Source organism: Sinocyclocheilus grahami, unplaced genomic scaffold, assembly GCF_001515645.1.
Source record: "Sinocyclocheilus grahami isolate Dianchi unplaced genomic scaffold, SAMN03320097.WGS_v1.1 scaffold361.1, whole genome shotgun sequence".
NCBI classification, from domain to species: Eukaryota; Metazoa; Chordata; class Actinopteri; order Cypriniformes; family Cyprinidae; genus Sinocyclocheilus; species Sinocyclocheilus grahami.
This window is the reverse complement of record NW_015505540.1, coordinates 389859-401779: the sequence shown is the minus strand read 5'-3', so window position 1 is coordinate 401779 and position 11921 is coordinate 389859. Positions and strand designations below refer to the sequence as shown.

Below are 11921 nucleotides of genomic sequence, written 5' to 3'. Positions count from 1 at the left end.
TATTAAGACAAAAAGGTTTCGCGTATTAATAATTGTAAACCAGTTTAGCTACAACAGGCATTATAGGTTATAAAAGTCAATCGGGTGTTCATGACTGCGCCACTTTTCCCTACTTTATTTCCACTTTACATACAAAACAAGACGGAAATCTCTTTCCAAACAAAACGAGAGAAAAACATTTCACGTTCAGGCATATACAAGGGCAGCTAATTCTCAGCCAAACAGGAAGTGGAACGGTTGTGAAGAAGGACCCTATTAATAATTAGGGAACTGGCGAAATATTGGAATTTAGTTGATTATTCGCACAATGAGTAGTGTCCATTTACTAAAGTAGTAACTGATTTATTCCCATAGTCAGTTTGGGTCGCTTGTCAGTTTCAGTCTGGTTCGAGATGGCGGACGAGGCTCTCTTTCAGTTCCTGCACAGTGAAATTATTCAATATGTCAACAGTGCAGAATCTGGGGAATCGGTAAGAGCCGGAGATATACTGAAAACACTGTCTGTCACAGAATAGTAGAATAGCGTATAGAGCTAAGTTAGCCAAGCACACTAATAAAACAAATAGTGAGAATATGGCATGTTGAATTAATGTCGTGTACTGCTGTGCACAGGAGAATGGACGATGTGTCTCTAAACTTGAGAGCATGGGGTTTCGTGTGGGACAAGGACTTACTGAGAGGTATCATGGCGGATCTTTTCATCCATAAATCCAAATGTTATTCTTTAGTCAAGGAGATCCTCTGCTGACATCCTATAATCTGATGTTGCAGTTTTATTTGTGGTTCTGCAGATTGTCCGTGGAAAATCCAAATTGAACTTTAAATGGTTTTTAATTATTTTACTAAAAAATGTAAAAGACAATTTAATTAGTAGTAGAAATAATTAGCCATTTGTTCTTGTCTCAGCAGGCATATTTCTGTTTGCAGGTTTACCAAAGACACACCACGTTTCAAAGATGAGCTTGATGTTATGAAGTTTATCTGCAAAGATTTCTGGACCAGTGTTTTTAAGAAGCAGATTGACAACCTGAGAACAAACCACCAGGTGTGTACATTATAATGTTACTTTAAGCTTTATGGCATCTTAACTCATACATCTTAGTGAATCTCTTCATTGACTAGAGGTGCTTATTTAGAAAAGCATCACATGTTCAAATTGTTTGTAGGGTATTTATGTGCTACAAGATAACAAGTTCCACCAGCTGACCCAACTGTCTGCTGGAAAACAGTATTTGGAACATGCGCCAAAGGTAAGCATCATTAACAGCTTTAATTGTGCGTTGAATAAAAACATAAAGCATCTTTTATCTTGTCATTTATTTTTCCTTGAAAATAGCATAATGAGATATGTAGTAATTCAATTTGTTTACAAGAATATTATATCTACAGATGAGGAAGAAGGAATATATAATATTTAATAAAATATAAAAGAATGCAATTAAAGCGGTAGTCACCCAAAAATGACAATTTTATCATCATTTACTCACCCTCATGTCGTTCCAAACCCATAAGACTTTTGTTCATCTTCAGAACACAAATGAAGATATTTTTTATTAAATCTGAGAGATTTCTGTCCCTCCATTGACAGTCTACACAACTACCAGTTTGATGCTTCATAAAGGGATCGTAAAACTAAATTCTCTCTCATTTTTTCATTCCTGCAGTTTTTAGCCTTCACATGTGGACTGGTCCGAGGAGCACTTTCAAACCTTGGTGTGAAAAGTATAGTCACGGCGGAAGTGTCAGTCATGCCTGCCTGTAAGGAGCACATTTTATGCCACAAAGTATACAAAATAACCACTAGATTTTCTGTACTTTTTTTCGTGATCTTAATCTGAAATTGAGCATCAGTGAAGTTAGTTCTCTTGAGTCTGAGCTCATCAAGTTCTAATTAAATGTTAAATGTAACTATTTTTTTGTTTCTTGTCTCCTGTCATCCCTCCTCTTCTGCACTTTCGTTCTTCTTAGGTAAATTCCAGGTGATGATCCAGAAGATGTAGTTCACTACACAGGAGCGTATTGCTCAACATGTGCATCTTAGTTTTACTGCCTTGTCATTTTTTTATTGCCTTGCCCATTTTATTGTCACTATGATTGTTTTTTATTTGCATTAGCTTGCAAACTACTGGCATTAAAAGTGTTTTGACATGCAAATGTCAAGCCTTATTGTACTGTATTGTGTTAGTATTTTGACATTCATTATTCTCTATCCACATTCACTGTTTTGATAATTAATTTGCACTGATGACATTAAAGCTGGAATCCTAGTATGATTCTAGTATGAATTTGTTTTTAATGAAAAGGATTTTTTTTCATGAATTAATTAATTTAAAGAATATTGAGAATTAATCCATTTAATACCAGTGGTCACAATAGTGCCCGTAAGAAGGTTTTCATTTATAAAGCTCTAAAAATGTTACTGACTGGTGTTTTAGTGAATTTCCTGCTAATATGGAAAACAATAAAGGGTCAATTAAATATGTGCAGTGTCACATTTGTTACATGTCCATAGTAGTTTATTTCATGTTTGCGCCATGAGAAGATGATGGCTGCATCAAAGCGCCAAAACAAAAGACTAGTAAAGTATCTTAACATAAAGAAATGACAAAGATTTTTGATCTTTAAGGTGTCTAGCATTACTATATGAGTTCACAGTTATTCAGTTTTGTTGAGTGTGGTCATAGAATGAGGAAACATGTTGATGGTAACAATTGTGACCGGTGGTATAACAGTGCATTTAGGTATACACACATCCAATTGCATGTGTTAGTGAAGGCTGCACTAAAATGTTGCAATGACAAAGTTACAGTGAATATTGCACTAAAGTAAAAGTTCAAATGTTACAATATTGATGTTGTAATACTGGTAGCACTAATATAACAATTTTATGATATACAGTATGTTACAATAAACTAACATATTTAAAATACAAATTTTCACACTTTTCAAAAAAAAAATATTATTGATTATTTCAACGGGTTACTAATGAGTATGACACATCATTTGGTTAATTTTCATGTCTGGGAAAAATTTGGAATTGAACGGGTTAAGATTATTGTATGAAAATATAATATGATGATAACTGATCAAAAAAAGATCGCTTTGTAAAACAGTAGAATAATTTATTTATTTAAACTAACTTCAGTCAGTTTTTAAATGTCCTGCTGTTATGCTTCTTGTGCGTTCAGCTAATCACGTGGTTAATGCGTCACAAACGCAGAGCTAATAGGAAACGAGACGCGCCGCGTTGAGCCCTCTGATTGGCTGATTCGTAAACGCAGTTCTAACGGCACCAACATTCAAACTACTAGCGTTCGCGTCGGGTTGTTTTGTGGCAGGAGGGTACGAGCGTCTGCTGATTAAACATTTTGCTGTCTTTTTTCAGCCTTTCAGGTTGTGGTAGGAGGCATTGGTTGGAAGCGTAAGTATGGGGTTTACACATTTTTAAGCAATATCATATTTTGACTTTGACTGCTGCGTTTAAATTAAGCTTTAATTGGTGTGTGTGTATTGGGCCGTAACAGTTAACGTTAATCGTTGCAAGACAAACTTTTAATGTTCAATGCAACGTTAATAGACCGACAGATTTCAACGTTTGTTTTTTTGCTCAATTTATTATTGTGATCTTAAATTATGTGAAGATGTTATTTAGGTTTCGTTTGTTTACATTTTGTTCGTAATTATGAGGAATGAGAGATGTAGGCGAATATTTCATATGAACTGATTCTGAAGTGATCGGTCTGAAATTAAGTTATTTTAGAATATTGGTACACTATACGTAAATTAATCGTATAATCCATAATTGTTGGATAAATCGAGCATTTTGGGCATTTTATTGCAGTTTGGGCCTTGAGTCTAAGACTAGCCAATAGCTGCCATTTTGCGCCGCACTGCGCAGTTAATGTAATTTTCTGCTTTACTATTACAGCATTGTTACAGATTCCTCTTTAAAGCCTTTTTCTTTTTTGATTTTGCAGAAGTTTTCTGTGTGAATATGGAAGGGGACTCTGCTGATGCATACAGATGGGATGCCCCTTCTCATGTTATGGAGTCTATAGATGATTTTGCCCTGGACCCTCAGGATAATGCTGACCAGTGGTTTGGTAAGGCTTTTTACTCTTTATGCTTATAATATACTTATTTTTATGTTTTTATTTTATATACATTTATGTATAAAAAATATTCGTATGCGTGTGTATATACATATGTATGTGTATATTAATACTTTATGCATTTAGCAGATGCAAAGTGACTTAGTGCATTCAGGCTATACATTTTTTACCAGTATTGGGTTCCCTGGGAATTGAACCCACGACCTTTTGCGCTGCTAACGCAATGCTCTACCACTGAGCCACAGGATTATCAACTATCATTGTTCTGTTTTACTATTAGAGTTGAAGGCAACTCCTAAAAGTGGCACTGTGGAACAGCTCACCACCCCTTTACGGACCGCAAAGCCATTTGATGAAATCCCCAATACCAACAGACCCAACGCTGTGGTGTCTCCCCTGGTCAAACAAGATGAGATGACAAGCTCAGGTTGGGGGAAAACTGCTTCAATTAGAAAACTCTTAGGAACAACTTCAGTGATGTTTGTTTTGCACGTGTGTTCTTAATATCTGCTCTGCTTCAGATGTCAAAGAAAGCACCTGTACAGAGGTCCCATCTAACATAGTCGCATCATGGGGGAACGTCAAAACTGCAGCTGCTCCTGGTCAGGGCCAGAAATCTGTTCCTGCTCAACCACGCAGGTAAATGAGACCTTATTCGTTATTTTTATACACCCTATTAAACAGTCCATTTTTGTTACGCTCTTCTTACATCGGTTAACTGTTTTGTTTCTTCCTGCAGAGTGTCCAAACGGCCTGTGCCTAGAAACGAAAAGCCTACAACACCCCCTCTTGTCAAGAAAAGAAGGTATGTGCTTCTAAATTTAGATCCGTTTTTAGTCTATTACGGGGTGCTCAATTAGCCACTTTGTCTCGATGCATAGAGTTGTACCTGCTACCACAGTAAGGAGAGTTTTTGATCAGCGGTGAAGGTAAAATGAACTGAGAAATGTTTACTAAGCTGTGGAGGGCACCTAGTGGGCATTTAGGAGACTTCACTGGTGAAGTGGCTTGTAATTAGGGTTGGGTACCGAACTCGGTACTTTTAAGGGTACCGACCGAATTGCGTCGGTACTACCAAGTACCGATTCACGTTAAATCAATCGGTGCCAAATTTCGGTACCTGAGAACGTATCTGGGCACATACGCTACAGCGAGAGAGAGACCCTGTGACGTGATGTCACCCCTGCAACCCGTTCAAACAACACACAGGGCAAGCCGAAATGTTCTGAAGTGTGGTTACATTTCTAGGGCCATATGGTTTCTGCAAAAACGTGGATGGGATCATGGTTTCTGCAAAAACGTGGATGGGATCGTGGAGTCCAATCCATTCATAAAAACGTAATTTACTCAATAGCGTGGAATGCCACGGAATTCGTCAGTTTTGGACTAATAAATCAAAAGTTGCCACTTAATTCGAATCATGATATGAACTAGTGTCTGTGAATATTAAAATGCAAAAAGGTGGTTTAAATATGAATCCTGCATTTCCGCTTGCCGGGGGGAAAGAAAATTGTAGAGCCCTATTGTTCAAAATGTTGAAATTGAGACTTTCGTACTTATTTTTTCACTGAAATGTTTTTGTAATTACACAGTAAAGTACCGAAAAAAAGGTACCGTTGGGTACCAGCACCGAAAATCATGTACCGGTACCGTACTGGTTAAAATGTGAATGGTACCCAACCCTACTTGAAATGTGGGATGTTACTCAAAAATTAAGAATATTGTATGGTTTTTATAATAAAATTTTGGTTTATCTCCTCACAGAAGCTCAACATCTAGAACTGTGCGACGCAGTGGTGCTGGTGCGAGGAGCAGTGTCCGGCTGAGAAGCAAACCAGCCATTGCCTCAAAGACCTCAGATACTGCCTTTGCCTCCAACACTACACAGTAAGTGAAACTTTTATTAGTCTGAATTGGGGATGCACCGATACCGATATCCAAATGCCAAATGCCCCGATACCAAACGCCGATACCACACAGCATGTGATAAGCGCCATATTCAAACAAAGAAACGCAGAAAGGAGTTAAGGATGTCTACTACGAAGTATATGTATGCAATGAATATAATGTTAAACATTCAGTATTAACGCCTGTATAGCTGATGTGCGCGAGCTGATAAACAAAGCGGCTGAGTGGATTGAGCGCGACGGTGCAGATGCGCGAGCTTGTCGATTGAATATATCTTTCTCACAGACATCACTGGAAAGTTTGTAGTTCGGTCGGATACGTCAAAAACAAGTAAGTAAAACAATGCACAAGTTACTTAACGGTGGGGAGAGAGAGAGCGAGCGCGCACTTCTGTTGGGTGATCTTTGATGTTCACTCAATGAGCACACGCATTATTTGGATTAAAACAAAATCATAAAAATAATATGATTCATAGGGGCATTCACTATAAACATCATTTATTTTCAACCTTAGGCATACACGACTTTCTGGCGAAAGTGAATCTAGCAGCCTGTGTGAAATGCACTAGGCTGTACTACTGTCCTCTCATTCTGCATCAGTACAAATACCTGCACGCGTTGCGCGTGTTTTGCTTGCTTGAGTGTTTCTGCATTATACGCGTGGCTTTGAAATATAAATCGCAGCACGTTTCAGATGAAGAAAACGCGACTTCTATTTCTGAAAATATCACAGTTAGGAGATTTATAACGAGTGGTTCCCTGCATTATTACAGCAAAGCGCGTCATTACAGTACTAAGTGGAGTAAGTTCACTAAGTGAAATGGAGCACTAAGTGAAATGGAGCAGCTCTAATGCTATTAAATTAAAGATGATGTACCATAGAGCAAAAAAATAAACAGTGAAAGTAACAAAAACTTGTAAAATACATTTTAATGGTCATAATTAAATATAAAATATCATATAGTGCAGGACACTATAGTTCATTTATGTAAGTGAGGATAGCAAAATAAAGTAAACTGACAAATCATACCCAAAAATTCTTCATACAGTGGACTACCAGTAAAACTGATACAAATTTGGGTCCAAAAATTATTCAGACCGAGTCTGGGGAAAAAAAAGTTCAGGTTTGCATGAAGCTGGGTGACAGCATGCCCAGGAGACTACAGGCTGTCATTGAGGCTAAGGGTCACCCGACAAAGTATTGATAGTTGTGTAAATACTGTCATACTAACAGTTGTCTGAATTATTTTTGGTTGATTGTAATCTATTACATACCTTTCTATCAAAATTATCTAACATTATCAAGATGAATTTGTTCTGACACAGTTTAACTCTGAGTTCTTGTCATTTTATTACCATTTTCTAAACTATAGCGAATAAACTGTGATAATGTGAGAAATGTTGAAGGTGTCTGAATACATTTTGGTTTGACTGTATCTATTTGATAAATGAAGTTAATCAACTAACATTATACATGCCCTTTTAGTTTCTGTACCCAATATTTAAAAAATGTATGGTATCGGTGCATTCCTAGTCTGAATAGTCAGCAAAGTCAAACTACACTACTGTCCAAAATTTGGGTTACGGTGGTGGGGTTGTAGTGTTTTTTTTTTTTTTTTATTATTATAAAGAAATGGTCTTAAATCAGCAGAGATGCATTGAATTGATCAGAAGTAACAGCAAAGACTTCTATGATGTTAATAAATAACATGAATAATAACAAATATTTCTTGAGAAAATCAACACATTAGAATAATTTTTTCAAGGAAACATGTGACACTGAAAATCTGAAAATTCAGCTGTGCCATCCCAGGAATAAATTACAATTTAAAATAAAAACAACGTCTTTAAATTGTAGTAATTTTTCACAAAAGTAATGTTTTACTGTAATTATAAAATCAGCATAAGAGACTTTTCAAAACATGAAATCATACAACTTCAAACCTTTGCTGGTGAACTCTTGACTGTCTTTTTTTTTTTTTTATATTGGTAAAGAACTGGAGCTCCCCCTTGGGTCTTGCCAGTTGATTCAACTTCAACTTATCAGAAGGGTTTAATATTAAAGAATTAAATTATATATGCTGTCTTTGAATTTCAGGCAGAAAAGCACCGAACAGCAAGAGCTGGAACGCATCGAGGCACTGCAGAAAGAGGTGGCAGAACAGCGTCGGAAGAATGAGGCCAGCTACAGGGCTGCACTGGCAGGCAGTGAGTCATTGGCAACCATCTACTATTTTTAATGAGAGCATTGCATTTTTTTTTTAATGTTTTTAATTGGCTGTTCTTGTGTTGTTTTAAAGGTCAGCTTCCTAAGAAGCATGTGCTGTCCACCACCATTCCCAAAGAGTTCAACTTCCGCTCGGATAGCAGGCTGAAGAACCACATGGATGGAGGCTCTGCAGAAGACGACTCGTACAAGGAGGTGAACTTCACCTCTCAGCTCCGCAAGCACCCACCTTCCCCTGTGAGTACAGTCACTAGGATGAGTAGTTGGATACTTTTTGAAGCTGCTTGTTGATTTCAAGTGATTTGAATGTTGTCTCATTCTGTAGTTGAAGGCTCCAAAGGGAACAACCATTCCCAAACCCTTCAACCTCTCCAGAGGCAAGAGGAAACTTGATGAAGCAGGAGCCTATGTGCCGATGGCCCAGCAGATTGAGCAGTTTCAGAAACGCACTCCCACCCGCTATCACCTGCGCAGTCGGCAGAGCCAGGAAAGAGGTGCGTCTGCTCTCAGACCCTGTTTCTGGTGTCTTTGTGGCCTTGAATGTTGTTAGGATTGCATTCTTGTGTGATGCTGTTAAAACATTTATTCACCCTCGGGTAGTTCTGGAACCGTATGATTTTTTTCAGTGGGATGGATACATGATCCATTAAATTTTTATATTTTCATTCATTTTTATTTCATCTGAAATATGGGATGAGTAGTTGGATACTTTTTGAAGCTGCTTGTTGATTTCAAGTGATTTGCATGTTGTCTCATTCTGTAGTTGAAGGCTCCAAAGGGAACAACCATTCCCAAACCCTTCAACCTCTCCAGAGGCAAGAGGAAACTTGATGAAGCAGGAGCCTATGTGCCGATGGCCCAGCAGATTGAGCAGTTTCAGAAACGCACTCCCACCCGCTATCACCTGCGCAGTCGGCAGAGCCAGGAAAGAGGTGCGTCTGCTCTCAGACCCTGTTTCTGGTGTCTTTGTGGCCTTGAATGTTGTTAGGATTGCATTCTTGTGTGATGCTGTTAAAACATTTATTCACCCTCGGGTAGTTCTGGAACCGTATGATTTTTTTTCAGTGGGATGGATACATGATCCATTAAATTTTTATATTTTCATTCATTTTTATTTCCTCTGAAATATGATGAGTAATTTACCCTCCAGGCTTCTTTTGACTAATTTTGCCTGTGTTTTATTTGCAGGACCATCACCAGTGAAGGCTGAGAAGCCAAAAATCACACACCCCAAAACACCACAGCTACTGACTCGTCAGAGACATCGTCCCACAATGGTGAAAAGCACTGCAGAAATTGAGGCTGAGGAAGCAGAAAAAATGCAACAGTAAGTTTTGCTGAGACTTGTGTGTGTGTGTGTGTGTGTGTGTTAATGCTTAAATTTAATTGAGCACAAGAAAATCTCTTCAAACTTTCCTTCTGCCATCTCAGGTTTAAGTTCAAAGCTCTAGAACTCAACAGGAAGATTCTAGAAGGGGCTTTGGTTCCTAAAAAGCCAGGTAGGAAAGAAGTTACCAAGCCTGAGGGCTTCCAGCTGGAGATTGAGAAGCGACTTCAGGAGCGGCAGGCCAGTAGGAAGCCTGAGGAAAAAGAGGACCACACATTCCATCCCAGACCGCTACCAACTCGAATTCTGGAAGAAGTTGTGGTTAGTAACCATTCTCTCAACCCCTTTTTTGGGTTTGTTTAGTCGAGGTCGTGATGTCCTTTTTATAATTCCATTGTTCCTTTTTTCACCGTAAAGGGTGTCCCAGAGAAGAAAGTTCTAAATCCAACTGTTCCAGAATCACCTGCATTTGCTCTTAAAAACCGTGTGCGAATGGAAAAGAAAAAAGAAGAGGTACATTTTAATCCTGTGCTTTTTTTATTTTTTTAAATATTATAAAAATGATATTTGTTGACTCAACTAATTCCATTGCACCTTCAGGAGAAGCCTCCTGCTCCAATTAAGGCACATGCTGTGCCCCACTTCCTGCCCTTCCAGCCCAAACTGCCAGTCAAGAGCCAGGTAGAAATGTGCCCTTTCTCATTTGAGGAACGTGAGCGTGAACGAAGGGTCATGAAGGAGAAGAAACTGGATGAAATGAGAAATGAAGAGGTATTTTCTTTATGGTGTAGCTGAAAGTCTTATTGATCTTCATTTCATAATGGTGGCTAAATGGACTGTCTCACCAAATCTCACAGCTACCCAAGTTCAAGGCCCAACCCCTTCCTGACTTCCATGAAGTGCACCTCCCTGAGAAAAAGGTAGTAGAGCCCACCAAACCTGCTCCTTTCAAGCTGATGGTTGACGAACGAGGAGCGGCAAAGGGTGACCGCTGGGAGCTGATGGTAAGATCTTCATCTGAGCCTTTCCTCTTCATCTTCCATGGATCATCTGTTGTTAAAATTACGTTCTACTGGACCACACATGTCCAGTGTGCTGGCTTGGCGTTTGTGTTTGCATACTTGCAACTAGCTAGCCAGTGGAACTCCCTTTTAAATCTGAGTCTCTGCATTTGTGACATTGTTTACAATCTCTGTTGTAACTGGTTCATTCCATTTAAAATGTTTCTCCAGATGAAAGAGGAGTTGAAACGACAGGCTGAAGCCGCATGTTTTAAGGCACGACCAAACAATGTAATGCACAAAGAACCATTTGTACCGAAAAAGGAGAATCGCTCCATCTTGGGTATGTTGTGGCAGGTGGTTTTTGTAATCTTTCCAATTAGTGTTGCACTACACATTTTTGAAGACTATGCAGTGTTTTATTTATACACTTTAATTAAATTATTGTAATATTTCTTACTACATGTTAAATAAACCTAGCCTACTGTAGCTAAATAAATGAAGTTATTTCATATTTGTTTGTTCTGTTGTGCTTGTAGTTTGCTTTTTCTTAAATTTAATAAATCAAATTAAAATAGCTATAACGAGGTATATATCTTTATTGTGAAATAAAATGTCTCATACCGTGAAATAAGATTTTGGTCATATGGCCTACTCCTACACTGTAGAAAAAAATCTGTGACATTTACAGTAAAATACCGGCAGCTGTGGTTGCCAGAACTTCACTGTAAAAAAATATGGTAGCAACATTTTAGGTTTTACAGACTTTACTTAAATTCACAATAAAATACCGTATTTCATTAACTGATGTAATGTTAATAAACCAACATATTTTAAGTGTTAATATCTGTTTTGAACCATTGTAATGAACTGATAACCACCAAAAACTGGTGGTGATGAGAAAGACACATTATGAACCAAAGCTCATCACAAACAGCTTTTCAACCTGAGGAGGGCAATACTCATATATAGAAGGTGCACACAGTCTCATTCACACAAACACTAAACCCCATCATGGTGACACACACAATACTGAAATAATGCAATAAACATTAATTTAACAACATTAGATGTAAGATTAAACCCTAATGTACACAACTGATAAGAAAAAACTAAGAAGATGTTATTTCAACAACAAAAACATCAAATATTAAGTGTCATGCAGGGAATTCTGGGAGTGTCAATTTGCAGTTTTTCACTGTTAATTATACAATGACTTTTTCTTTTTCACTTCCAAAAACTGTATTTTTAACAGTATTTTTCTGTGAAATTACATTAAATGTAATATAAATATTTAATTTTACAATGTAAATTTTACAATAAACATTAAAACTATATAAGTTAAGT

At 37.7% G+C, this 11921-nt stretch overlaps 2 protein-coding genes across 4 annotated transcripts; both read left to right on the top strand.

Annotated features, from left to right (window-relative positions):
- The first annotated feature begins 201 nt into the window (after positions 1 to 201).
- Positions 202 to 2463, top strand: LOC107549033 (trafficking protein particle complex subunit 6B-like). 3 transcript variants are annotated; one of them, XM_016229936.1, is made up of 6 exons: positions 202 to 470; positions 613 to 680; positions 910 to 1045; positions 1167 to 1250; positions 1665 to 1758; positions 1969 to 2463. In XM_016229936.1, exons 1-6 carry the CDS (start codon positions 393 to 395, stop codon positions 1998 to 2000), a joined length of 492 nt encoding a protein of 163 aa, XP_016085422.1. In that variant the 5' UTR covers positions 202 to 392; the 3' UTR covers positions 2001 to 2463. The 3 variants fall into 3 exon arrangements, with proteins under 3 accessions (XP_016085422.1, XP_016085420.1, XP_016085423.1); XM_016229934.1 differs by having other exon boundaries at positions 907 to 1045; XM_016229937.1 differs by having other exon boundaries at positions 203 to 470; positions 928 to 1045.
- Positions 2464 to 3269: 806 nt separating this feature from the next.
- Positions 3270 to 11128, top strand: LOC107549025 (targeting protein for Xklp2-B-like). Its single transcript, XM_016229926.1, has 16 exons — positions 3270 to 3421; positions 3978 to 4103; positions 4393 to 4539; positions 4634 to 4751; positions 4852 to 4917; positions 5877 to 5999; positions 8118 to 8227; positions 8320 to 8483; positions 8572 to 8740; positions 9435 to 9573; positions 9678 to 9894; positions 9991 to 10086; positions 10174 to 10344; positions 10431 to 10577; positions 10806 to 10988; positions 11114 to 11128. The coding sequence occupies exons 2-16, from the start codon at positions 3995 to 3997 to the stop codon at positions 11126 to 11128; spliced, it is 1974 nt and encodes a 657-aa protein (XP_016085412.1). The 5' UTR covers positions 3270 to 3421; positions 3978 to 3994.
- The last annotated feature ends 793 nt before the right edge of the window (positions 11129 to 11921 follow it).